Source organism: Anser brachyrhynchus (assembly GCF_964034855.1).
Source record: "Anser brachyrhynchus genome assembly, chromosome: 5".
NCBI lineage: Eukaryota > Metazoa > Chordata > Aves > Anseriformes > Anatidae > Anser > Anser brachyrhynchus.
Genome location: NC_137699.1, coordinates 55,941,822 through 55,969,651, shown reverse-complemented (window position 1 = coordinate 55,969,651; position 27,830 = coordinate 55,941,822). Strand labels below are relative to the sequence as shown.

The 27,830-nt window shown below is 39.7% G+C and overlaps 2 protein-coding genes across 8 annotated transcripts in view; one reads left to right on the top strand and one right to left on the bottom strand.

The window, feature by feature from the left end:
* PPP1R13B (protein phosphatase 1 regulatory subunit 13B) overlaps positions 1-11,721 on the top strand; it is a 72,647-nt gene extending 60,926 nt beyond the window's left edge. For all 6 annotated transcript variants that reach the window (XM_080596325.1, XM_080596324.1, XM_080596323.1 and 3 more), the window contains 8 exons: positions 2,650-2,819; positions 3,671-4,172; positions 4,662-5,428; positions 7,016-7,153; positions 7,228-7,361; positions 8,069-8,235; positions 9,096-9,295; positions 10,190-11,721. In XM_080596325.1, the coding sequence (XP_080452451.1) occupies positions 2,650-2,819; positions 3,671-4,172; positions 4,662-5,428; positions 7,016-7,153; positions 7,228-7,361; positions 8,069-8,235; positions 9,096-9,295; positions 10,190-10,231 (2,120 nt within the window). In that variant the 3' untranslated portion in view covers positions 10,232-11,721. The remainder of the gene's footprint in view (positions 1-2,649; positions 2,820-3,670; positions 4,173-4,661; positions 5,429-7,015; positions 7,154-7,227; positions 7,362-8,068; positions 8,236-9,095; positions 9,296-10,189) is intronic.
* A 459-nt stretch (positions 11,722-12,180) lies between these two features.
* ZFYVE21 (zinc finger FYVE-type containing 21) lies at positions 12,181-27,812 on the bottom strand. 2 transcript variants are annotated; one of them, XM_080596344.1, is made up of 8 exons: positions 27,635-27,812; positions 21,835-21,885; positions 19,796-19,964; positions 18,042-18,117; positions 17,176-17,267; positions 16,321-16,374; positions 14,947-15,089; positions 12,181-12,915 (listed from the first exon to the last, which is right to left on the bottom strand). In XM_080596344.1, exons 1-8 carry the CDS (start codon positions 27,764-27,766, stop codon positions 12,880-12,882), a joined length of 753 nt encoding a protein of 250 aa, XP_080452470.1. In that variant the 5' UTR covers positions 27,767-27,812; the 3' UTR covers positions 12,181-12,879. The 2 variants fall into 2 exon arrangements, with proteins under 2 accessions (XP_080452470.1, XP_080452471.1); XM_080596345.1 differs by lacking the exon at positions 16,321-16,374 and having other exon boundaries at positions 27,635-27,809.
* Positions 27,813-27,830: the final 18 nt, after the last annotated feature.

Sequence of the window (27,830 nt, the reverse complement as noted above, 5' to 3'; positions counted from 1 at the left end):
ACAGCATCTTTAGAACTTGTGTTGTGGGCTGGTATGTAGTAGATGCTGTTGAGATGTAAAATTGTTTAGAAGTTGCTTTTCACATTTGAAGTAAATGGATTTGCAGCAAATTCATCCTTAGAGTACTGCAATAGCATTCTAGGGATGGATTTTCTTCATTAAAAAAAATTGAGAAGAATCATTAGAAAATTTGTGGTAATCACCAAAGGATGTTTTAGTGTATCTCAGAGTAGATAGATATAATATATACATGTTTAGCTTGAGTTATTTTGTGTGAAAGTTTGAGACTTTGTATTGCACTGGCCCCAGAGGTGGGACAAAAGCTCACCTTGTGCAAGTCAATAGCAAAAATATTGCTGACTTCAATAGCACAAAAACAATATACTTGGCTTACACTTTAGTTGCTGTAGCAAGTATCATGGATCCAGACCTGCAATAGTCTTTAGGTAAAATCAGAGAAAACGCACAGGAACTTGTGTCTATGTCACTGTCTTATTTATGTAAATACAAATCTGGCTGGTGGGAGTTGAAATGCATTGGGTGTTGGGTAGTCTTACAGGCAGGTAGACGAGGGTACATTTGGAAGAGAAAATGAATCCAGCTGGTTGAAACGGCTGTGGGGTGGCTGAGAGTCAAACCAAAGACAGAAGGGAGATGCTGCTTGGTTGCCTCCTCTGAGCACTTGGTGCCATACGCTGCCGTTGGAGATTGCAACAGCAGCTTAGTTAAGTGCATGAGATCCACCTTGGGTTGTGGGAGAGTGTATGAAAGGTGTGCTCATACAAAGTGCATGACAGTTGCCAGTCTGCCAGACTGTAATATAAAGGACATGAAGACGGGAGCACTCTGTTACGAACACTCTGTTACATAAGTAGAATGAAACACAAGTTAAGAGGAGAGAGGGTCTGGAATTACTTCCAGTCTGTTACCTCAGAATTCAGATCATGCTACATACTTTATCCTCAGTGTAAAAATAAAGACGTGTTCATCCTGTTTAAATGACCTACCACAAAAACAGTCTTGCTCCAAAGTAATTCTTTCTCACGATTCAAATGCAGTTGATTTTAATTTAAAAGGTTAATACAATACTGTGTATGGAATTCCAAGAAATAGTCTGCATATATAGTTAAAATAGTAGGATACCTCCTATAGGTATATCTTTTATATACCTCATATAAGGTATAGCTTTTATTTTTTGCTTATTTAAAAGTAAGCGATATGATCTGAACAAAGCTCATCGAAGTATTTACAAGCAATAGAATGAATTTGCACTCATGTAGTGAAAACATTGGGTGGCGATTGTCCAGAAATCTTCAGGTTGTCATTTTGGTGGGGGGGAAGAAAAGGGATACTCAGTAAAAAGGATAAAGCTCGTGTAGAAAGTAGTGGGGAAGTTAAATTCAATGTAATTAAAATATTTCTATGCATCTTGTTCTTAGATTGTCATCTATACTAGACAGAGGATGGCACAGAATCCCAGAAATAGTCTTGCTGATTCTATTTTCTAGGGGCTTAAGAGTGAAACGAAACAAGAAACGTTGCCATTAAATGCCTGGGTTTCATTTGATCTTATTTTTTTACTATGGGCTTTTGCTGTGGGTTTACTATGGGGTTTTACTATGAGGTCCAGAAATCTCAGTTAATCTCCCACCCCCATATAGTTGCCATTGTCTAGTAAAGTGTTACGTGTCATCTTTACTAAATGCTCCACTAAGTTAACTGCAGGCGATAGGGAAGGAGAAATGATCTCTCGTCACCTTATTAGAGACATCTAAAGCTTAATCTGTCAAAGGCAGACTTAAGCCCTAGAATCTAGCCAAGGATCTGAAAAACAGATCTAATTATAAGGCGATGTAAACTCTCTCACTTACTTGGGGAACAGAAAGTAAATAGTCTGCAGTTAATAAAATAATGTATCAAAGCATCTAGGATTTGTTAAGGATTTGTTGCCTTAGTTTACATGCAGCTGTGCATGATTTTTTTTCATGCAATGAAGATAAAAGTCCATGACTTGTATTTTGGCATTGTGACTTCTTGTTGTCAGCTGACTTCATACGTTTCTTTAAAATTAAATCTCTGAGGCAATGCTGATCAGGTGAGTATGTAGAGGAAAAAACAAAAGGTAAGTTAAGAGCCACGTCCAGTAAAGGAATGTAGGCTTTTGTTCTACCACATTCTTAAAATGAGTTTTTACTTCCTGTTATGAGTCAATGAACCCACTAACAATAGTTTAAATTTAGAATAAGTCCACACGGAGACGTAGATTTAACGTGTGTCATAATTTGACAGTGTTCCTGGAGAGTACCAAAGGAAATACGTTTAAGTGTTTCTGTAAATACTTCTTTTCTGAACTTAACTGTGCCTTTTAATAGTAAAATGTGCAACACTCGAAGCAAAATTTTAACAATCTTTTTTTCTATAGGAATTTTTGGTACAATTCAAATGTCAAAGGCTAACGGACAGCATGTTATATATACAGTGATTGGGCTTTGGGTATTGATTTCTGAATCAAACATTATAGCGCTTCATCTGATTTCTGGAATCAAATTAATCCTATTGTAATCTAACCTGTTCCATTTCACGTGTTGTTTTGCTTGTTTACAATGGTGGTATGGATTATTTTAAATAGTGTTTTCATCTGTTTTCAAGCTAATGATGGAAATTGGCCAATACTTAAGCAGAGCTCAGCCCCTGTGGTAAAACCCCCTCAGATCTCCAACACAGACTGGAAAGAATCAAGCATGGACACTGCTTTAAAACAAGGAACTATATCCAGCCAACCTTTGCCAACTTCAGTATTAGGAAGTACTGATAAGCTGGTGGGTTTACTCTGTGGTGCATTTTTAGATCTGTTTTGCTGAAATTATGAACCTTTGGCTTCCACAGCCAAACTTGCTTCAGATATCTACACTTTTTTCATTTCTCTGCTTATAATTATTTAAAATGTCACAAGTGAAATTACCTTTGTATCCCCTCCCCCCTTTTCCTTTGCGTTCTTAGCACATTGCAATTGATGGATTTTTTTTTCAGCTTAAGTAGTTTGTTGATAGAACTTTTTGTTCTTTTACATATCCGGTTTCCCCTTTTCTCCCCATTTGTTTGTCCTTATCTTCCCCACCTTCCTTTTTTTCCAATTCACATCTTTGTTACTGGTTTTCCTTGGTGTAAATTACTGCTTTTCAACATGCTTTTTCTCTTGGAAAAAAACTTAAAACTTTAAAAAAAAAAAAAATCCTTCAGTGAGTCCGTTGGTGGTGTCTGTCTGCACTGTTGTTCTTGTACTTTATGAATTCTTTAACACTGTAATCTTTAAAGAATAAGGACCTTGTCTTTAAGTTGCATAGTGTGATAGCAGTGACAGTTTACCAAAACATTGTCAATTATCAAATAGATACTGAGGCCCAGAACCTAGAACTGGTCATTAAGGCTTTGAAAGTACTCAAGTAGTTCTGCCTTCATATTCATGTATTATAACTGAAGATGTCTTTAAACGGTAGGTCTTGGTGGTAAATTCAGGTAGAATTGTGTAGTGGTTAAAGATGACAGATTACTTACACTGACTCCTTTATTGTTACACCGGATTATAAGTCTGTTTTGTTGAATGAAGAATATTCTTGCTCACAAGTATTTTATTTCATGAGGTGTTATACTTTTTTTTGTTCTTACGTAGGGTCTTGACCTGGGGAAAGTGCCACCAACAATTCCTGGTGTAAGCAAGCAGTTACCTCAAAACTATGGGACCTATCCAAGCCCGGTTCCCTTAGGAACAGGTTCTACAAATTCTCTAGAAAGAAGGAAGGATGGCAGCCTGCCCAGACCCGGAACGAGTATAACAAATCGGCAAAGACCTGTTCCGCTTCCGCCGCCAAGCAACGTGCATCAACCCAGCTCTTCGCAGCAGATTCAGCAGCGGATTTCTGTACCTCCCAGCCCCACGTATCAGCCTTCTGGCCCCCCCTTGTTCCCAGGAGGAGACGGCAGGCCAGAACTGCCTTTAACTGTGGCCATCAGACCTTTTCTAGCTGATAAAGGATCAAGACCTCAGTCTCCCAGAAAAGGGCCACAGACAGTGAACTCCAGTTCCATCTACTCAATGTATCTTCAACAAGCAACACCACCAAAGAATTATCAGCAAGCTGTATATAATACCTTAAATAAGTCAGTAAAAGCAGGTAGAATATACATTGCTTTATCTTTTTTGTCCTTTGAAATAGACAATTGAAATCTATTTATTAGGCTTAGTTTACTTTACGTATCAGTTTACATCTTGTTTGAGAAGCCTCTCTAAATCTGTGAGAAAAGTTTTGTTTGTTTGCTTTTTTGTATGTAGTATAGCAGCAGAGTGATCCCATTTCTCTTGGGGGTGATAATAAGCATACGTTCAGTTGCCTTTTATTTAAAACAAGATAGGAATAGAACAATACAGTCTGGATGCTCCATCTATGCTTTATAAATAAGTTGAAAAAAATCGTGTATAGCGAGTTGGTGGTTGCCATCACCAACAGGTGAGTATTTATTTTTGTTTTGATGGATTCCAACATAATTATTTTCTGTACTAGTGTAAAACAAGTAGCAACAAAGACATACGGTTTATTTGCAAATATTTTTTTTACATAATTTGAGAATAAATCTTCACTGTTTTCCATTGTTTTTTCCTACAGTTTATGGAAAGCCTGTCTTACAATCTGGTTCAACTTCGCCCTCGCCACTGCCATTCCTTCATGGTTCTTTGCCTGCCCAGACTCCTTCACAGCCACAGTCTCAGCCTCAGACTGAGGTCTCTGAAAAAGATCAAGAGCTGGAAAACGCTCCACCACCCAGTGAAAACAGCAATGTGGAAAACATTCCTCGTCCTCTCAGTCCTACAAAGCTCACACCTATTGTGCACTCACCCCTGCGGTATCAAAGTGATGCTGACCTGGAAGCTCTGAGGAGAAAATTGGCCAATGCTCCTCGGCCCTTAAAGAAGCGTAGTTCTATCACTGAACCAGAAGGCCCAAGTGGACCAAATATACAAAAATTGTTGTATCAGCGCTTTAATACTCTTGCTGGAGGAATAGAAAGTGCACCTTTCTATCAGCCAAGCAATCCCCAGGACTTCATAGGCATCCTAGCAGACGTTGATAATGGTAACACCAGTACCAATGGCAATATTGAGGAACCCATCTCTGTGCAACCTACAGTTCCTGTTCCTGATGAGCCACCCCCTTCATCAGATGCCAATGATAATGAATTGCCTTCTCCTGCTACTGAGGAACTGATCAGCACTGAAACCACAAATCAAACACCTGAGACAACTGAAGACAACAACAACAATCTTGCTATAGTTCCTTCTACTGAAGAGTCGTCCAGTCCCACGCCTGAGGTCAGTTCTCCAGTAGAAGAGGAAGTCCCTTTGCAACCTGCTCTTCCTCCTCCAATCCCTCCAGTAAGTAACTGAAAGACAGATTTTGAACTACAGAATTAGCTGTGTGTTAAGCTTACGCTCTTCCAGTTATGCTTAAGGTTAAATGGCATGCTCGCATTTCAGGTTTTGATACTAAAATAAAAAAAAAGTGACTCCAAGGAATAATCTGATGGAATAGTTTCTTTACTAGTGGAGCTGTTTAATAACGAAAACAGACACAGGCAACAGGAGGTTGTGTATGTAATTGTAAATGTAGAACTTCGTTTGGGATATACTGTTGTCATAGAGCTAATTCTGGTATCTGAGATAACATGAAAAATAAATCTTCATTTCGTCAGGGCTACAAAGTTAACTGTTTATATGAACCTACAAGTTGCAGTGGAGATTTTAAATTTGCATACAGGCTGAAAAGCTGTTCTGGGAGAAATGCATTCCTTTTCCCCCCGCTCAGTAGAGAGAGGTGAGACCAAGGCTGACAAATCTAACAAACACAGCTGACTTGTTTTAGCAGAAGTCTTTTTCTAATGGATTTGTTTCAATTTGAATTGCTTTCCAAGTTCCTCTTCCAGTACCAAAATCTTTTAAATACTAGTTGCCTCTGTCAATACCAAAATCCACAGCATATGGAGAATTGAAGGTGGGGAGCAAAATGAATTTTATTCTTAGTTGTTAACATGACTCACTTTAACACTGATTTCAAAACATATCTACACTTCTTGACTCACCTAGATTTATCACAGATTCTTTAGCAAAAACCTCGCATTCCTCTTACAACTTGACTGCACTGTGCACAGGGCTTCTTGTGTGTGCTTTCCAGGAGGACAAGTGAACCAGGATACTTCTGGAAGAATGGAGTATGTTAGCAACAGATATTACTCATACGTTGGGAGGCTTATTTTCCAAACTGAAATAGCCATGCTAAACAGGGGCGTAAATGAGAACAGGTCTTGTGATGCTACAGACTAAACGCATTCTGTAAAACTCTAATTAACAGTAGATTTTATTTTTCTGGAAAGTGGCAAAGACACATGAATGATGCAGAATATTCTCAAACATATTTAAATGTGCTTTGGATCTTGAGGATGTTTCTTCTGATTACACCATCTAGAATGTGGCATAAAATAAATAGCTTTATGGACTTTTTCTCACAAGTCTTCTTGCTACTGACCTACGGCTGACAATTTCGCTAATTCAAGGCAGAAATTCCCCTGATTAGAAACCGATTCTCATGTTTAATTGTCATGCTTTCTAGTCTGAGCTAAAGTTTTGACACTGTCTCAGGCCATCTACCAGAGGTGTATTCAGCTCACATTATACACAACTAAGATTGTGGTGCTCAAAAGCCACTGCCTCAATACTTCTGTCCCTTGTACTTGTTACCTTTAAATAGGAGCCTCTAGATTATATCAGCATGCTCTTTCAGTTTAAACTGAGTAAGTTATAGTAAGATATTGAGTCTTTTATTAATGGACTGTAATAGAAGTGTTTTCATAGTTCTTACGGCCATCCAAGGAGGATAGGATTCCTCATCTACATAAAAAGTAACTGAACGGTTCGTAACACCTCTGCAACCTGAAGTAACGCCTTTAAACCTTCATTTCCACCCAGACCAAACGTACCAACCTGAAGAAACCTAACTCGGAAAGAACAGGCCATGGTTTGCGAGTGAAGTTCAATCCATTGGCTCTTCTCCTAGATGCTTCTTTGGAGGGAGAATTTGATCTTGTACAAAGAATCATATATGAGGTGAGCTTCTAAGCAAAGGCAACTTCTTTTGAATATTCAAAAAAAAGTGCTGAACTCCTTTGTTTTTTCAATAGGTTGATGATCCCAGCAAGCCCAATGATGAAGGAATTACGCCTTTGCATAACGCAGTGTGTGCTGGTCATCATCACATTGTGAAGTTCCTCCTCGATTTTGGGGTAAATGTAAATGCAGCAGATAGTGATGGGTGGTAAGTAACCAGATTTTTAACTTAGCATCTAGAAAAACACTATTTTGATGCAAATCCAAAACTTAATGGAGACCCGTTTGAGGAACAATTTCCTTCCCCTTTTCTCCCAGCAAATGAGCACTTTCTGATCTCTAGGATGGTGACAAACTCAAATGCAGAGCTCCAGTATATTTAACCCATGTGCGAGCACCCCTGAATCGTAAATTGCACTATATTTTTGTTTTTACCTTATTGGTGCATTTCATGTTTACATGCTGAAGTAATTTAAATAATGAGTGACACAAGTTTGTTTAAGCTTAATTTTCAAGTAACTCATCCACAGATTTTGTGTTTCTGAAGAATAGGTCTAGCCTTACAAGTAGATGTAGCACTTGTAAAGAGTATGGAGATAGGAAATGATGCTATGCTGAGCAGTTTTATTTCCTCATATTGAAAAATACCCTTTTATGTCCAACAGTCCTGCAAGCTATGAAAATTGCTATTTTTGTTAACATCTATTTTAAAATGTTTGGCTTTACTGGAGTCAGGTAAGTGCCGGAATCCACTCCAGGTTGTTCAGCAGGTGTAGAGCAATGCATATATACACTATAATCATAAAGAACAACTGCCTTTAAAAACAGACGGACTAAATGCGCTATTGGAAGACAAACGAGTTAGGATTCTTGAAACTTTATTTTTTTGATGCCGACATATTTGCTTTATTTCAGGACACCATTGCATTGTGCTGCTTCTTGCAATAGTGTTCATCTCTGTAAACTACTGGTTGAATCAGGGGCAGCTATTTTTGCTTCAACTATAAGTGATATAGAAACTGCTGCAGATAAGTGTGAAGAGATGGAAGAAGGTTATATTCAGTGTTCCCAGTTCTTGTACGGTAAGCTGTGATCAGACTTTACCAACTTGTTTTTAGCCTTTGTAAAATTCCTCCCTTTCCTGTTTCTCTGTCTGAAACATCTGCTTAGGCCCCAGACTTGAGAATATTGCCCTGCCTGTGTTTTTTCAAATGCTAAAAAAAAGAAGTCTTCTGGTTATTATCTTGCTTACGTAAGTCCTTGCCTGCTTTGCTCAGAGGCTCCTTCTAATGTTAATTTTTAAAGATTAATTTCATTTAATTTCAAGGAAATGCTTCCAGTGGGAGGTTCTCACAGTAACAGTGAGTTGCCAAGTATCTTGATAAAGACATTTTAACTTCCAGATGCACAAATTTTTAGCAGATTACATTTAGAGACGTTTTGCAAGTACCTTGATGGAGAGCAGACACATTCTAATTTACAGAGAAAGGATATAAGCTTCAGTAAGGCTCTGTATACCTGACATCGTGCAGATTTACAAAAGCTTCAAGCATTACTATATATAAGATCTGTTATAGAATGTAGGCCCATGAGAAACATGCACCAGACAGTTGCAAAACTATTTTCCTCATCTGAAAAAAAAGACCATGGTTTCCATTGTGTGTGTATGTCTATATGTATACATTTAAATATATATTAAGAAAACAACCACCACCACCAAGAGCAAAAAACCCTCATGCTCTAAATTGTTTTCAGCGATTCTGCCAGATTTGATTTTGTCACGTAGTTAAACTTCTGAAGCTGTTTCAGGAAGTGCTGAAAATGGTTGATGGAATATTATTAATGAGACTAATATTTGGGCCTTAATGTCCACACTAAACATCTCAGAGGGAAAAACAGGTTACTTTACAATTTAGTGTATTGTCTCATTTGTTGTTAACAGGAGTGCAGGAAAAGTTGGGAGTGATGAATAAAGGAGTGGTGTATGCTCTGTGGGATTACGAAGCCCAGAACAATGATGAGTTGTCGTTCCATGAGGGTGATGCCATTACTATTCTACGACGCAAGGATGACAATGAAACGGAGTGGTGGTGGGCCCGCCTCAATGATAAAGAAGGCTACGTGCCTAAAAATCTTCTTGGGGTAAGTTCTTAGTTACCTTCTCCTCTCCCCCCCCGCTTTTAATTTTTAAAATAGGACCACCAGATGGATCTGTGGTCAGAATCCCTCTGTGTACCATCTGAACACTCTACTATTAAGTGGTGCAAAACAGAATATCCTTACTCTGTCAGGCCTCTATTATCAAAAACAGAAAGGAGAGGCTACGTTTAAGAGATTAGTCCTACTCTTATTTAGTAAGTTATTACAGCCCAAGATATATTAAGTATACTAAGATTTACTTCCCTTGATTAAAAAATAAGGCCCCTAAGCAAAGTGCAGTGGCTTTATTAGGCAGCTGTAGGCTTTGGCCCAGAAGTTTAGGAAGGTTTTTAATACCTAGCGTAAGGTTTTTAATAACCTTATACAACCTTATAACAGGAAGAAACTTTGAAGATGACAACCTTAGGCAAGTCATTTATGCAGTGCTCAGTCAAATGTAACACTGCTATCACAAAACGACCAGGAATGTAAGGCCTCTAAGTGGAGAGATACAGAGGACAAAATGTGTAAGAAAGCCTTACCAAGCTTGAAGTAAGTTCTGTCTAGGGCTAAACAGGGAACTCTTGTACTTACAGAGACGTGTCCTGTAGTGTAGTCTGGGATCTTGAACTAAATGAACAAGTCACTTTCAGAGCCAGCAGTTTTGGTGCTCTTTGAAGGAGTAAGTCAGCCCTTGGCTTCCTACTGTTGCTGGTTCAACTTTTCAGAAGTAACTTAGGAACATGCTGTAGCTTAACAAGCAGAAACGTATCTCACCCCCCAGAACGCTTCATATCACTGAGTTCTTTTAAGTACCCTTTGGCTGTAATTAAATCGGTTTATATTCAACCTGGTATCAACCCTGCAAAGCCTAATATTTTCATTTTGTTTTTACAGTTATATCCACGAATAAAACCTAGACAGCGAACCCTTGCTTGAATTCAGTTGTACAACAGTGCAATACCTTGCTGGTAACTGGAAACTTAAAACATACACTGGAGCCATTGTTTTTGATCATTTCACATGGAGAAATAAAACTATGATATTTAGTTTTAATGGTGCTTTCTCTTGTTAAATGGACAGCATCCAAGATTTTCCAGATCTGCAGTTTGTAAATGAAGATTGTTTTATGTGACCCACCACTGATGAGGAGAGCAGTATCTCCACTACCTACAGTGTTCTACCAACTGTTGTCTAAAGCAGTGTATTAAGTTAAAGTTCCGTGGTAGGAGCTTTCTTGTGTTAAGTGTTCAGAGGTGTCATTTGCGAAGTGCAGATACGCTGTCCAGTTTGCTCCAACCCCACAGTAACTGTCCCATGTCAGGATTTTGGATATTTTGTTCAATACCAGTGAATGTTGAGTTCTCTCATTGCTGATCAGCTTTTTGGGTTCTAGGACACAAAATCTTCACTTATTACATGCATAAGTGCGTAGTCACCAAAGCTTTATGAAGGCTAGGATTTTAAGTGTTAACGTGCTTACATACTTAAATCCTAGTCTAGAAACCCCCCCAACAAAAGCTTTACATAGTCTAGCATCTAGTATTATTTGCATTTAGACTCAAGCTAGAAAACTAACCAAACAACAGCATTTGTACGCTTCTCAAAGCCCCTAAGGAATAGGTCACTTGGTGTTATATTTTCTTATTATTCAGCCTACAGCACCAGTGTTACCTCTACTAATGTAAAGGTTCCCCTACTAACCACTGCAGTTTGTCCATTCTGGACAGAACAACTAATAGTGAATTTGCAGCAGCTTAAGGGATTTGTATGTCTGCATGGATGAAAGTGCAATAGTTGAGAAAGGTAAGAGTCAGGTAAGAGTTATATTGTATAATTTGAAGTCTGCCCAGGTCAGTCTATAAGAAAATATGAAGGACTGAATAGAAGTAGAAAGTGAGGTGTGTAGATGCTAAGTCGAGGAGGAGAAAGAAATGAGGTATAGAGAGGGATTTAAGAAAGGCAATATGTAATTTTTAAGGACAGTTTCTGTGGTTCTTGGCAGCCTACATCTGTTGCCAAGGCAAGTTATGCAATAATCTATTCCACTACATTGTAGTTTCAAGCAAAAAAAAAAAAAAAAAGCACTTCACTGGAATTTTAATTGTACATGATTTTATATACCAAAAGTATATTTTGAATTTCCCATTATAAGTTGTAGCCATATTTCTTGTAATTTTCTCCCATTAAACAGTATGCAATTTAATTAATTCTTCATGTACAAGTTCTGTGTATAATTTATATATCCATTTCTGCAGTGCTGTAACTTGCTTTTACCACAGGTTAGCGTTAACTGTATATATTGTGGTGAAAAGTGAAAGGGTATTATTGTTGAAGAATTTGCTACATGAATGTGATGATTTCAAGAGCCTATGATAACACTAATTCAGAGAACATGTAAATGTGCACAATAAAGTACTGCTAAGGCATGGCTGCATTCTCCTGTTTGTTAATAGCAACTGTAGACATGCCACTGGTCATAGTCTACATAAAAAACCGACCTGTAGCTTGTCATGTTCTGTTGATGCACGTTTCCTTATTGTTTTACCAGTTGCACAGGAAGTGACTTACCAGATAATTTTTAAAGCACTTTACACTATAAACTGCAGTATTCCAACTGTGGCAAATAAATACTTGGCTAGGAATGCTCTGGAGGATCCTTTGCACACAGGCTGACAACTGAGCCTTGCGTGCATGTTTAGGGAGATGGAAGGCAGAAAGACGCTTGGTATAGCATGTGTAGGCAGAGGATTCATGCCAGGAGTTTCAGCAAATTATCAAAGCTTAAAATCAAGATTAGGGTGCTGTCTATAACAAGTCAAAGCTTTCAGAGTTCAGACAGACCATACTATCTATCATTAAAGAAACTACACTGTGAAAGCATCAGCTCATTTTTTAAATAAGTGAATTAATTTATTCATATTTGTACATTAAAATGTATACAATTCCAGATACCATTACAGTTAGATTAACAAAAGCTAGTTACCAAAAAGAAAATACAAAACTAAAAATTATTCTGGAAGCTTAGTTATTACAGAAGGGAAGTTTCAAAATCACGTAATTCCAATTCGGTGGTATTTGGTGAAATGTGTTAAAAAATCAATTGACTTCTATAAAATCATATCTAAGGCAGATTTTATTGTACATTTATTTTTAAACATTTGGATAGAGGGAAAAACCTGAGATCTAGACCCAAAAGCTATTCTCTGCAGAAGAGATGTATACCTTTGTTTGCTTTTTGTGGCAAACAGTATATATAATTGTTACTATAAAAGTTGTGCTGTACATTAGCTGTAGTGCAGGTCACTTTCATATTTCGTATTAAGTGCCAATAAAGGTTTAACAAAATATACAAAGTCTTAAAATGTGAGACTGTTTAAAGCATTAATTGTATACATATTGCACACTATAGTGAATACTCATGGTTCAAAATAAAACATTGCAGTTGCCAGATCTTACAGAATGAACCACACTGGAATGACAAAGGTCAAGAAGAACAAGTGTTACCTAGCCGCCAGGTTAGCAAAGTGAGAGGCAGGTCCTTTGAGGCTGGTGTCTTCCCTCCAGCTGCCAACAGTTTGCTGTTCTTACTGGTCCCGAGACTCATAAAGAAGTTTTGTTGCCTAACATGAAAACAAAACATTACTACATTGAATACTTTGAAATTTCACTTCCCCCCCATCCTGCTCCAAACACTTAAACCCTTGGGTTTAAAGAAGTAAGTTCTTCTCCACCATTTTCCTTAGTAAGAGCCATTTAATAGTGTTCATGGAGGCACTAAGGTAACTTTTTGATGCTATTAAAGGCTTACTTCAAGTGTAAAACCTGAGGCCATTGAAGGTTTTAGATCAGCTTACTTTTGTTTCTTGGTCAGAAACAACCATTTCTGATCAAAATTGCCTTGGAAAAAGATAGAAGTATTTTTGAGATTCTGTTCATCTGGCTGAACATAAACTGTAAATATTCTGTTCTATATTCCTCCTATTCCGTCTGCTCTCCCTTTGCAAAGGTTTAGTGAAGTGCTTCATTTGTCTCTTGACCTACAAGGTTAAGTTGGATCAACCAACCTCCTGTGATAGGAACAGGGGCGCATTCTCCAGCAAGATTACAAAAAGTCCTTTTTAAACAGGTTGTTCAGGCAATGCTGACTGAAAGGCCTAAATGTTGACCGAAATTACACACTGTTAACCTCAAAGGCTGGCCTTCTGGAAGTTGATCTAATTCATCCATAGTGTGGCTATACAGAGTACTTCAGAGTTAGGCCCTCAGTGTATACAGCAGCTGCAAGTGAGTATTTATCTGCAACCCCCAAGAATAAGATACAGCTTCAGGAAAAACACTTTTCTGGACTCCAATTTAATACATTCCAACTTAATGTCTTCCTTTAGATTTGTTTTTTTTTTATCAGGAAATTAATTACTTTAAACATTAAAGAAATAATGAGAATATCATTTCTATATATCAAGCAGCACAAGAGCAAGAAAGTTTAGCTGTGTATACTAGTCATATACTACTGTACAAATCTACATATTTATTCCTGTATCTCAGGAATTCCAGCTACAGTGAAGTTTAGCCGCACTGTCCCACCTTGCTGTTTAAAGTTACATACTCATTTCTAGATTTTAGGAATTCCAGCTTGAATGCTGGAATAAAGATCTCCATCACTTCTGGGGTGACCTTACTAACCTGAAAGCATCAGGGAGAAGATGCACTGAAATCAGCTTGCTGAGCAGGGTAACAAAATGGAAATCTCAAATTTGAGAATTAAAAGCTATGCTATTAACTAGAACCTCTGAAAAACCTCACTGAACCCATCAGTTACTCAAAACTGAGCTATCCAAGGAGACAATTAGTGGAAGGAGGTGTGTTAACCACATCAACAAAATTCTAGTTCTTATTATTTAGAGTTGCATTGCTTTGTGAAAGATGAGTTAAAAAACAGACAAATGTTCAATTACACTCAGGCAGCAATGCAAAGTCTGAATGCATGTTGCTGAACCCAAGTTAGATGCTGGATTTCAGGGTGGCTGGGGAGCTTAACAATGGCAGTAAAGGAGCAAACAGGGCCACACATTTGCATTTGTAGACAGCTTATAAATTACACCTCTAATTATCGATCAGATCAATAAAGTTCCAGAACAGGTTTGTTTTTTTCTGGTCTCCCATAACTTACAATTGCAAAATATGAACCTTCCATAGAGGAGTTGTTCCTAATGCCACAAGTTGAGGCAGTCTTATTACACAGCATCCTGCCCATCCCTCTGCTCCTGTTGCCAAAAACTGTCATCTCTGATCCTTCATAAAGTAGCAAATACAGTTACTTGAGCTTAGGTTCAGGAAGATATTTCATAATGCGATTTTTTCAGTGAGTAATAGAAACCTAAGAAAGCCAGCAGTCTAATTTGCACTTGCTTTTCACATAACAACATGTAAAAGATCCTGATAAACCCGTTGTAGCGTATCTTCAGCTATCTGAGCACAAAGCTGAACACATTTTCATAAAAAGCAGCTGTAGCTTCCGTTTTCTTAACCAAAAGGCCCTACAGTCTGTGGATAAAGAAAAAGAACAAAAAAGAAAAGGCCCCAAAGGCTGCATACTCTCTCACCTGCTCCAAAGCACCTTGCAAAGACGTTCTTAAGCCTCCCTTGCTTACCTTATGCATAGCTGCCAGCCAGCTTGCTGACAACTTCTTGTTAGAGCTGTAGTCTTCACTGGCTGTAAACTTCATCTGTGTTAGCTCCTCTGATCCTGGTACTTTATACTGTAGAATCATACCTATGGCACGAGTATTACCTCCTGGAAAAAAATAATAAAAAAACTGAATAAAGCTTCACAAACTAAATAAACACAACTTTTTAGCTAATAGTCACGGCTGAAGACAGCTATCTGACCACTTGATTCAAAGCACTAACAACTGCAAGTGCACCAAGTGCAGCAGCAGGAGCCAGTGACAAAAGGGTGTTAATGCCAGGCAGCGCAATGTGCAGACTCAGTATTGTCTAGTTCTGTCACTGAGACAGAGCTTGCACAAGCCACTAATTACGCAGAGAGAAAACTCTTGTATTTCAGTATTACCATCTGCCTTCTCTTAAATAGATACCATGGCTTCACCACACAGCCAGCAGTTTCTAAACTGAATTACTCTTTCCCAGTTAGACTGGTATCAAACAGGGATCCTTGCTTGCAGTCTGGCACATCAGTGAGAAGTCCCACCAAATTTGGCAAAGGTTGGGAAAGATGCTTCCACAATAGGAGCTGGCAATGACTTTGTTTATTTCCTAAAGGAAATCCACTACAAAAGACATTGCTCTGACAGCAGCATTGATAGCAAGGTGTTTGCATCTCTCCTGCTCTAGCTGCACAGAGATTAAGATAAACCAAAGCAAGAATACAGAAATGAAACAAAAGCTTTGTGTAAAAACAGCACATTGATCCTTCACATTCAGTTACTGGGTTGCTTATGTACTGAAGTAGTAGAGCACGAACTAAGTCACATGAACAGCACCACCACACACAGAAGGACATTTTGCAAAGTTCTTTTTACAAAGGCTGTTTGCACGAGAAGAAGGGGGCCTGGAGGCCATGACAGTAATATCCAAGAAGCCAAACAAAGACAATCCTGGTCTAAGCAATGTGATCAAAAGCCTGCAAACAGTGTTTGCAGACACAGCTATTTCTCCCTCTGGTAAGAGGTATGTTCCTGGCTATTTTCCTCATTCCTGGTGTACAGAATTCAGCACACCTCTGCTGAAGTAGGTGATGGGTAAAAGTTTTCCCTCTTCTAGCACAGACATGTACGTGTAGTCTAAAGGAGGAATCAAGTGTTTTAGTTCTCCTCCAAGCAGTTACAAAACATTCATCCTCAGTTTATTAAATAGATGGGAAGGAATAAATACATGAACATAACTTGTCTTAAGTTGAACAGCTATAGATCAAGCAAAAAACTAGCACTGCAAGGGAAGACAGATGGGAGAGGGGTCAAAACAGCATGCTTAAGTGAGTCATGCTCACACAAGGTATGTGATACCTTCAGTAATATGCTGGCTCTCCAGAAGGCTGGTGTAAGTGTGAGTATCTTTTTCTACCATCAAGAAGGAAGGCAGGCAGGCAAAAAGATAAAGCGATCAGAACAGTAATGAACAAGAAATTACAGGAGCATTAAGCAACTCTGCAACACATCTGATTGATTTGAATACCAAGTTCATTAAAGTTAACATGCTGTACTGACCAGTGCATGGACCGTCCAATTAAAAATTCCAGCAGTGACAGAGATGTTGCTTATTAAGCAATTATTAAAATTCCTGACCTTGTTTGTTCTCATTTCAACAAAATCATATTTAAGTTCATCCTGAAATACTAAGAAATCTGACAAGATATGAGGCAGTTAAGTAGCTACCTTCTGATTCCAAGGTATTAGCAGTTTCACTTGGTCACCCCTTCATCTTGAATGAAATTAAGAAAGCATAATTTTTATTTTTATTTTTTTGAGTAGTTGCTCTTACTCTCCTCTAAATTGTTTGCACAAATAGAAGAGAAATCCTGGCTGGATTCTGAAATAGAAGCTAAGACTGATAGCTCCCTCCAATGAGCTTTTCAATCCATAGATGTTTAGCAAAGAGAATGGATCAGACCAGGTGACGACCACCTTTATCAAGAAGTTCCCCCATTATTCAAGTCCTAAAATAATTTCTGACTTAAGTTTCACCTAAAATCCCATCAGCCACATGAACAGCTTCCATGCACTACACTCTACACTGAGAACCACTGTAATATAATAATGTAGTTACACCCAAGCTACCAGAAATGCACTGTCTAGCTTGAACAATAGTTAGCACTTCATCTTTTTCTTAATAGTTAATTTGTATTTAATGAAAAAAATTACCTCCAGGAGTAAATCCCTCTGTAAGTATCTGAACAGTTGAAATCTGTACAATTTCAATTTCATAGTGACTGTTTCCATCCAAAACCAGGTATCTATATGAAAAATAAAATGTTATTTTATTAAGTTTCTTGTTTACAATATCAAGTCCAAATCAAAGGAAATAAGTTAACAGAATCTCTCATTGACTGGTAGCCTGTATACTTCTCAGAGCGGGGAGGGAGAGGAGTCAAGCAGGAAAAGTTACTTTTCATTGAAGTGCTTCACTGAAAAGCAAAATAGAGAACTGTACGTCAATTTACCAGAAGACCTTTTCAAAATATTAAAAGCATTCTTTCAGAGTTACAGGGGAAGAAGAGAACGGGGAGTTTGAAGTTCTCTAGCCAACCAAATTCTAGGGATGACCAAAGTAATGCTCTGACTGTGACATTAAACAATACTGTGCAGCGTTGGACTCATCATTCTGAAACAAGGGTTTTTTTCAGTGGCTATGGAATTTTTTTCCCCTGGTCCTTTTTCCTATAAGCCTTCTGTGAGCTGTCAAAAACATTGTATTGCAGTGCCACTGAGACATTATCAAGGAGCGGAGCTCCGTCATTCCAAGGCATTCTAGCATTTCTGCTCCATGCTGCTTCTGGAAACAGTCTTCACTGAACAAAGCAGGGGGAGTGCTTCACACCTCCTCTGAGGGCCACTTTTCCACACTGCTAGTAAATTCACACACAAACTTAGCCCAATAACATTATATCCATCCTTTCAGTCAGATTATTCTTCCAGTATCCTCACTGGAAGCTATCCCTGCATTTTGTTTGTGTTATGATAACAATATAGCCGTGTTCACAAGTGCAATTTCTATCAGTCCTCCTCACCTCTGGTTGTTGGAAAGTCGACAAACCATGAGCTCAGATTTATCAGATGTTCCCAGAGTTACAAAGAACGAAGCACCTGAAAAGAAATGTTTTAGTATTCTAATGCAGAGTTTGGGAAGAAACATTCAAGAATCGAAAAGGATACTTACTGCATTGATTTGGCTCAATTAGGAGACTAACTGGAATGTTAAACTGGTATAAACTGACAAACCCTGACAGGACATTCAAGTATAGAAAGGTTTTTAGTTAGTTCTGCACCATATAACCATTCACAATTATGATGCAATTCCACCTACGTAGTAGAAATATGATATGATCTATCTAAGATAAATCTTCCAAAAAATCTTTCAAAAATAAGTACAGACTTGGAGATGGCAAAACCAGACGACCCTACCTTCTTAAAATTACACAGAAGAATCACATAGCAGGATGTGACCTTTAGCTGTATGCTTAATAGATACTAAGACACCTCTCTCTCAGTACTGAAGACTAGCTCAGTCTTACTTTGAGGTCAGTGAATTGCAGCCTTCATGTTGTACTATTTCTGCCTGCTCCAAACAGCTCCTCTGGCATCAGGAAAGTCACCTTCGCTACATGAGCCAAGTGATTCATAACTTAAAGCAGACTACATGCCCACCACTTGATTTCCTCCATGCCTCACACTCCCTGTATTACCTAATCCCAACACTGTTGGTCTGGGAAGTGAAAAAACAAAACATACAGCACTGTCAAATTGGCCCGTGAGCTATCTCCACAATCTGAATCTTGCAGCCTCAGAACTTCACCTCACGATCTATTTCATAACAGCACCGTGTCTCACTGACCCTCAGTACGGGGCCCCAAGCTGCTGCTGACATGAGACAGAGAGGGACCAGCAGCGCAACTGCCATAGAGATCAAAATCGCCATTTCTCTGAGATCTGAACCTCCACAGCAAGGCAGGAATAACTTCAGATGTCAATTGCATAACACAAATGCAAGCAGGACTTTTTTAGCATTTATTTTTTTTAAATCTTCAGGTTAAAACAAGTATTTTTAAAAAGTCATCTGCTGAGCATGGTGAAGAATGATTTGTGTATTACAGGGACAAACATAACCTTTTCTGGAGCTAGAATCTCCCCAGAAACTAATCAGACTGCTAATCAGAGGTGTGGTTTAGCTTACCAATCATACACACCTGCATCACGCTACAAGTGAAGAGCCCATCAGAAGGTCCCAAACAATCACAGAATATTTTGAAAACTGAAGACTCAGCTTTCTTAATATAATTGGAACATGAATTGCTGTATTGCATGTAGCTTTAATGCTGTGCAAAACTTACCACGCTTATGACCTGCCATCAACCACAGCCATAGGCCATGGACAAGATCAAAGCACAGCACCCTGTTAATTGTTTTAAAAATGTCTCTGTTAAGCATTTTCATCCTTATTTAGCATAACAGAAATAGCTAAAAGATGGACTACATTAAAAAAATGCCGACCACACACATCTGTCCTCAGAGGCATTAAAAATTCCTTTGTCTTTAAAGAAATTTGTAAATACCTGACCCAAATCATCGACTTCTTGCTAAATAAGTTAATATAAAATTAAAAGGCAAACACGCAACAACAAATATGTATCTTAAGGAGACAAAACTGCAATGTAGCAGCTCATTTGACAAGAATTAGTCTTGCCAATTATCAGATCTGTTTAACACAGCATCTGAAGAAATCTAGGTGAGATTAAAACAGCGTATATACGCGCTCAGTACTTACCATTCATGAGCACTTTAAGCTGCTTGTCGTAAAACTCTGTTTCTTTCTGAGAGATGAGGGCACATTCAGCACACTGGCGCACAGGGTCCACAAAACACATGCGAGGCAGAGGCACTTTTTTACTGCAGCATTTGTCACAGAAGCACTTTCCACATCTTCGGCAGTGATGCTAAGCACGAGAGGATATTTTGTTTATTTACTCAAGAAAATATTAGAGAATAATTTGATAAAGTTCCCACATTAAACATCCTCCTCCCCAAAAAACAGCACAGTTTCTCAGGTGTAAAACGTACATGTTAAAGGGATCGGACAGTAGTCAAGTGGTAAATGGCATCTAGCTGCAGTAGTGGAAGGAGGAACTCTCTGAAGACTGAACCCCGAGGACTGCACGTAGTATGAAAAGCACTACAGGCCTTTGTTGGCACTCTGCCAATAGACTTTTAAATCAGACCAGAGAAAAGACACTGAGAGGACCCTCCCAAATTCCTCACCTTACTGTCAATAAAAATACAAGAGAAGAGTGGTTTCTAGAACCCTTCCTACTTCCAAGCAGAGATCTCTGGGAGCTTCAACTGCAGCTTCTGTTTTTCTTGCCCAAAACTTGTTCTCAAGTTTTTTCCCTGGGAAAAAGCTAAAAATTTTCATTCCTAAAACCTAAAGCCCCTTTCTCTATCAGAAATATCAGGCGGCATTGTACAAATCCAGCAAAGTTGTAATGTAATCAGAGCAGCTCCTAAACCTTCACCAAGTGGCTCATGCTCCATCACTACTGGGGTGTGACAGTCCTGGTAGCTCCTCCTGATGCAAGTTTCCATGGGATGACAGTAGCTCAGGTCAGAACAAGTACTCCCAGGCAAGCCAGAACTGATTTGTGGCTCAAAGCAAGTTTCAACAGCTTGATACAAGGAACTGATACACTGCAGTTCTGATCGCTGTTAGGCTTTTCTACCAACTATTATGCAAAGTTCTCTGAAGTACCTATTACCCATGGCTACCTCCATTTACTTCCCAAAGGTAACACAAGTAAAATACAGCAGCCTAATGAATTACTGCTTCTCAACCAATCCACGCTCTTAACTCATCCAACTAAAAGGTAAATAGTCTATATTCTCTTAGTTCTTCTAATGTAGTTACCCTAATGTTCTTCAGTCCTCTTGAAAACTTACTGACGTGGTATACCAGAGAGATGTATGTCTGTTTTAAAGTTTCTCCTTCCTTTTTCCTCCAAACAATATATTAAAAACCATGAACTAGGTCAATGCACGCAAGTCACACTTCCACAAGCACATGCTAAATGCCCATCAAAGTAGTTATACAAAGAAACATTATCTCCTAAAATCATTGTTGGCTTCTTTTGGGAGACTGCCAAACCCCATTCCAGCAGGTTTTCTGACAGCAATATTCTGTAAACCAGCAACAATTCCACAGTGGTCTGCTTAAAATATGTTCATTACATAAAAGGGGTTTTTCTTCATGCAGTGAACCTAATTACGGTTCACAGCAATCAAGGCAGTCTATACTTTCTACTTCAATCAGAAATTCCCCTTTCCAATCGTGAGATCAGTTCTCTTTCACTTCCAGAACAGAAGGCCAATCTGACTTTTGGCTCTCCATATTTGAACCATACAGCCCTTTCATGTCAGATTGCAATTCATTACTCCTGAAAACGTTTGCTTACATTTCCACATCTAACCTTATCTCCCAAAGCACAGCCACGTTAGTTCATTTGGTTTCTGTGTCGGTACTGATGTTAGCAGCCTACTCCAGCGTGGGACCTCTAACTCTTCCTTTGAATGTAAATCCTGTGGGTACACAGCATTTGGGAAAAGCCCAAACACGCTGAGCAACACCAAGGTCAAAGAAACAATATAAAAAAGAAAAAAAGTCCCCTACTCAGAAAAGGCAGAACAGAAAGAAAAACTATTTTAATGTACATCAGACTTCACATGATATTCTACTGAAATCATCCACATTTTAAACCAGAGCTCCATACTAGCATTTTGCAACAGTTAAAGCTTTGTATTTTGTAAATTTCTTACCTTTCTAGTTATGAAGTCAAATTTTGTATCACACTGCATACATCTTGGGCACTAAAAAACAGTACAAAATAACATTAACCAACAACATTTCTAGATTTTTAATCATACTACTACCATGTGCAAAGACTGGGCTTTATTATTATGCCCCAAAAAGAATCACCTCCGAGAAGTTTCCATCCTTTAAATTTTTTCACCACGGTTTTCATTTATTTTAATACTGATGTAGCAAAATAACGTCATCCCCACTCACAAGACAAAAAAAAGCTGCCAAACCCATTCACCCTAAGGAATACTACATCCTGTCAGCAGTCAAAACTACATTTCTGAAGTTCTTGTCATGCTTAATTACGTTTGGCTATCCAGACAGTCATATATTCTTGAGTTAACTATGTTTTCATGCAAGTTGTCATCCTGTTGTGATGCTCTGTTGACACTCTAAAACACTGTTTACATATTTTATTGCTCTCAAAACTTGCATATTTTTAAAACACGCTCGGAGATTTTTGGTTTTCTTCCAAGCCACTAGGACTTATTTTTTATTCCAGCTACAAAATGTCACTACTTCCTGAAGCATCTCTTTCCTAACACAAGGTTACACCCACGCTCTTCCCAAAAGAAAAGCCAGAAAAAAATTGAAGAGGCTTCTCTCTCACAGCTGAGTGTACAAGTAAGGGTCAGCAGCTCTGAGTTGCTGAAGTACCAGAAGTGTTCAGTGATTGTTACAATTAAAATTTTCTGTGCAGAAAGTCACCTCCCACAGGGCTGATACTCAGCAGTTAGATCGCTGAATTTTCACCATAACTTATTTTTATCTGCTGTATCCAAAAAAAAAAGAAGTGGAAAAAAATCACAAAGCACTCTCCAAGGCTTACAAATAATTACTGCCAGATTTATTTGCAAATGTTAATGCAAAATTACATCTCACATCTGTATCAGAACATAGCTAGATTCTTAACTCTGGAAACCTAAACTCTTCAAACCAGGCTTTGACGGAGTTCAGCAGAATGTCATCTTAAAACATGCTCTAGGCTGAGCGGGTGTCATTTGCTAAGCACACGCTTATCTTGCCTTTAATTAATACATTTCAATACTTAACCCTCTATCTTTTAAGAATTCATTCAGGTTACAAAAGTTTTGGAGTCTGTTTCAGGGATTTCTGTTTCACCACATTTCCAATCACTGTCACAAGTTCTACAGCTGTAGCAAGAAACTACTACAGCAGCTAAGTTAAGAGAAAAAAAAATCTCTAGAAACTTTTTGTTTTCTTTTAGGTAAAAGCTTGTTCATAATTTACAACAGTTTATACAAAGCATTCTCACATCTAAACAGAAGTTTAGCAAATTAGAGAGTAACAGCAGTCGCTGCAATGGAACATAAATAGCTACCCTGCAATATTTGCTACAGGAAGCTCTTTCTAAATCCCACACAAAGGAGAACTAGCAGTGTTCTGCATTGTCTCAAGCGATGTACTGAACCAAGGCACCCAACCTCCTCTTTTCACAATGGCCATATAAAAGCTTATTCTGATATTCACTGATTAATAACCTTGAGCACAGGACAACTGCGGCATTCCCAAGGTTTTCTCTGTAACACAGAATGCTCCACAGCTTATAGCATATTTTGCTGTGCACTGATCTTCATTTAGTGTTTTAGTTTTTCACGTATGTAGATTAATTGTTTGCCCAGAAGCTGGACAGGGCAAGGATTTCAAAATACTTGGAATTTACCAGGAGTATAATTCATTTTCTTAATGAAAATTTATAATTTCAGTCTGTAACCAGAAAGCACAAGCCACAACCTAGGGGGAAAAAAAAAGCTCTTCTAAATACCATCTTAAATAGGCTTCATACACAATGTTATGCGAAATGTAAAATCTGTTTTCAGCAAGTAACAGAATTACCCATCTTCTTCTTTCCTACAAACTATAGAAAAATATTTCTAAATTCCAGACCCATTGTGATAACGCTGCCTAACATACAGAGCCGTCAGAGATAAGTCACAAAGTCAAATGGCACGCAGTGGCAGGCATCACAGAAGGCTATTTTCCTACCAAAATGTTCTGACACAAGCAGACTCGGCGTACTGTTCCTTCAAGGCACTTCTGCTTTAAGTAACCAAACCCATGAGAACCCATCTGCATAACGACTTCATCAGGGAGCTCTTCCCAGGCACAGCAGCAGAATTTCTCCGGAGCCTTCGTGTTCAGCCACACGCTAACACAAAACACGCGAGCACTGAGCTGCTTCAGTTTGGTGCTGCATTGGCAGAGAAGAAAGCGCAACGCTTGAGATACTTCTCATGTCCTCAAGACACAGGCTTTTTAAGACTACTGCAACTCTGATTTTTGTTTTTGAAAGTAGAAGCACTCAGATGCAAAATACTAAATAAAAACCATATAACGAGTATACTGATTTCACACACAATCAGCATACAGCTAATTCTGGCAGATTGCTGCTGTCATTACTTCAGCAAGAAGAAAACGGAAGAACCACCAGTTGTTGGGTATCAGCATTAATTTAGAAGTACTGAGAGCAAGTTCAGCGCAAGTAGAGAGGAACTTCGGATGCATTTGCTGAAGCACGGTACCAAATTAGCACAATTCCTCAGCCCCAGACAGAGGTGAGAATAGTGCAGATCGGCGGCAGGCTCTAGTTACACTTCATGCGCTGTATTTGCATATACAATAACAAAGTGATTGGAGAAGTGATGCAAGCTAGCACCTGGTTAAGCACGTTAACACAGCGAACATTTGCCAACATGAAAGTCTGCAAGCTCATTGAATCAGCGCTCGCAAGGTGCCTGACAAGCACAGCTGGTGCCAGCGGCGGATGCCTTCTGATAACAGCGGGACTGTGCGCAACCGGTTCCTTGCTGGGGCTCCGTGAGCTCGCTAGCAGTGCGAGAGCAGCGCTGTCACACAACCACCGAGAGCCTGAGCTGACAGCAGCCGCAGCCACACCAAGCTGGGTTCCCTCGTGCCATTCCCCGTCGGCTGCTCTCCGAGGCAGGCGTCACTCCTCAGCCACCTGAGATCTGGGACGCAGCCTGATGCCACAGGCTCCAGCCACCTCTGTGTTTTAACACCCGAATTTTACGGGACTAGTCCATGACTTCCCCCACCAGCACATCGCCTGTTGAGCTCTTCTGGGGTTTAGCAAGCAGCTTTGGTTCAGACCCTTGGCACACGCACTGACCAACGGCTTAAGCTCTGTCTCAAGTTTAATGATGCTCACAGATCTATGTAGTATTATCAACCTCAACTCCTTATTTATTTCAATTGCACTGAAAGACAGACCACCAAAACCATTTCCTATAGCCCTGCTTCAGTCTTACACACTCCAGACTCCTCATACTTAGAGGCTGTACAACACATCCTGATATTTAGAGACTGCACAGTCTTGCAATACAGATTTAGAAAACTTAAATGTATTCCAAAGTTACATACTAAGTTTAACAAAACTACCAACTGCCATAACTCCTAAGACTTAATTTTACTTTTAAAAAACAAATCTGAAGACATTTCCTGCAGAAAAAGTACTGAATTTACTGACTTGGCATGTGTTACTGGTACACAGCAGAAGCCAGTGTATTTGAAAAGCCAGATCAACATTGGGTAATACCTGCCCCTTCTCTTGGGGGAAGAAAATATGTTCTTTATTTTACTGAACAAAATCAATGGCTGACACAGTATCAAGAGATGTTCTTGTTGAATACACTAACTAGGTAACGCTGCCTCTTAAATTTGATTTTAATAATAAAAAGATGAGTTTATATCTTCCTTGTTATACTTCCTTCCCCGTACCCTGCATACTTAAAGAAAAGTTTGTACATGGTAAAAGCTAGTCAAATAGATGTCCGAATTTCAGTACACTTTGAGGTAAAGAAATATAGTGAAGCAACTTTTTCTTTCTTCACAACAATAGATGCAAGATTAAGAATATGAATGAACACAAGCATTTAAAACATTTGCCTACTATACACCTCCTCTCAATAGCAAGTACATCTGAATTTGATGTAAAGGCAACATTCAGTCACAGATCATCATCATTCTGTCAAACATACCACAAAGAAAGTCAAGTCTTAAGCAGAACGAATACGTGCGGTACCACTGATAGAAAATTCAAATTCACACCATGCATCAGAGTACGTCTATTCACTTTAGAAACACCAGTTCTTACATATATCTAACTAGCTTCAATAAATCGTACTACAAATCCTCACACAACTTGCAGCTGAATTAAGATGGTACTACGTATTAGACCTAGAAGCACCATTTTTTATTTCTTTGAATGAAACTAGTCGGCTATAATTGAGAACTGCCAAACTATAAAGCTGCACTGTCAGTCTGGGAAGAACCGACTTTCAGTTGGAGATAACTGTTAGACAAACTGCATCCACTTCTGGTGATGTGTCAGCACTCAGGTTTCCAGGTAGCTGAGGTCAAGGTACACAGCGCATCGAAAGTCGCCTACCTGGCAAAAGCAGACAGCACACAACGCCCTGAGAAACCAACCCTTATCAGGTAACTCCAGATCCGACTTGGCTGCACGCTCACCGATCGATGCACACCTGGGTTGCTACTGATGACGGGGAGGATTTTATTCTCTAATGCTGGAAGAGACGAACTTGCAAGAACTCCTGCAAGATATTTTTACCTGCTTGCTTGTTTAAAATAGTTTGAAAAAGTGGCTTTCCAAAACAAGATCATCATTTCGGACAAAACTAGCAACCGGCTTACTAGCCACAGCACCTTCTGCCAGGAAAGGTTTGCCTCAGTCGCTGCAGACAGTAAAGGCAGTTGCTCAGTGAGCTGCAGAAGCCGCTGTAGCCGAGTGACTCTGCTGGTATAATAACTTTTACACAGAACTTTTTGCCTCCAGAGGTACCCGGTAAGGGCAAAGTTTTCTTCCTTGCTCCTAACCAAGGAGGGCAGTGTTCCTGTGTAACACAGACCAACCACATCCCTATCTGGCAAAGAATGGGTCTGTTTAAAGGCTCCCTGCTTAACTTCATATTGGCTCCTCAAAAATAAAACTCCAGTCCCATTTAAATGCATTGGCACGTAGCCACACCACAGAGGGGTAGTAAGTAAACAACTGATTCTGAGCTCTGCTAGCATCTAGCTGCACGGCCTGGTAACACATAATGCACATTATGCGAAATGTAGAAGACTATCAGGATCACAGAGTTTATTTTAAAAGCATTTAGAAGCAAAGCTGACTGAAAAGATTTAAGTTGTTTTAGATTTATTTAGCACTCAGAACATTCAGACTATGCGCCAGAAAGGGTGCTCTAACTCCGCCTTTCACTGTGCTCTGCATTAGTTTTTAAAGTAACGTTCTTCAAAGGTAGCTTTATTGACAGAATTTCCTGAGTTGGAAGGGACCCACAAGGATCACCGAGCCCAACTCCTGGCTCCACACAGCACCACCCAAAAACCAGACCCTGTGTCTGAGAGCGGTGTCCAAACGCTGCTTGAGCTCTGGCAGGCTCGGTGCTGTGACCACTGCCCTGCGGAACCTGTCCCAGTGCCCGACCACCCTCTGGGTGCAGAACCTTTCCCTGACACCCAGCCTGACCCTCCCCTGTCCCAGCTCCATGCCGCCACGGGACGAGCAGAGCCGGGGGAAGCAGCGCCGGGAGCCGCCAGCCCCACGACCGGTCCCGCCTCAGGGCCGGGGCACCGGGGGGTGGGAAGGCTGCGGGGGCGCTGAGGGGAGCCCGCGGGCGACCGTTGGGGGACGGTTGGGGGACGGTTGGGGGACCGTTGGGGCCCGCAGCCCCCCGCCCGCCGCGCTACCTCCTTGTCGGGCACCCATGGCGGCTCGTCGAGACCGAAGGGGCTGCGGGCGGCGCGCAGCTCGGGCACCATGCGCAGCCCGCTGGCCGAGCGCACCAGCTTCTTAGCGTCCGCCGCCTCGCTGCCCGACATCTTCTGACCGCCCCCCCCCGCGGCTCCGCCACCGCTACTAGCCCCTTCGGACTGGCAGCGCCGC

Excerpts from the sequence above, each read along its gene's own strand:
- ZFYVE21 (XM_080596344.1), bottom strand. The coding sequence starts at position 27,766 with ATGTCGGGCAGCGAGGCGGCGGACGCTAAGAAGCTGGTGCGCTCGGCC. Across the intron at positions 18,118-19,795 it reads GCTTAAAGTGCTCATGAATG|GTGCTTCGTTCTTTGTAACT; the intron begins GTAAGTACTGAG and ends ATTTCTTTTCAG. Across the intron at positions 15,090-16,320 it reads GAGCCAGCATATTACTGAAG|GAGGTAATACTCGTGCCATA; the intron begins GTATCACATACC and ends ATTTTTTTCCAG.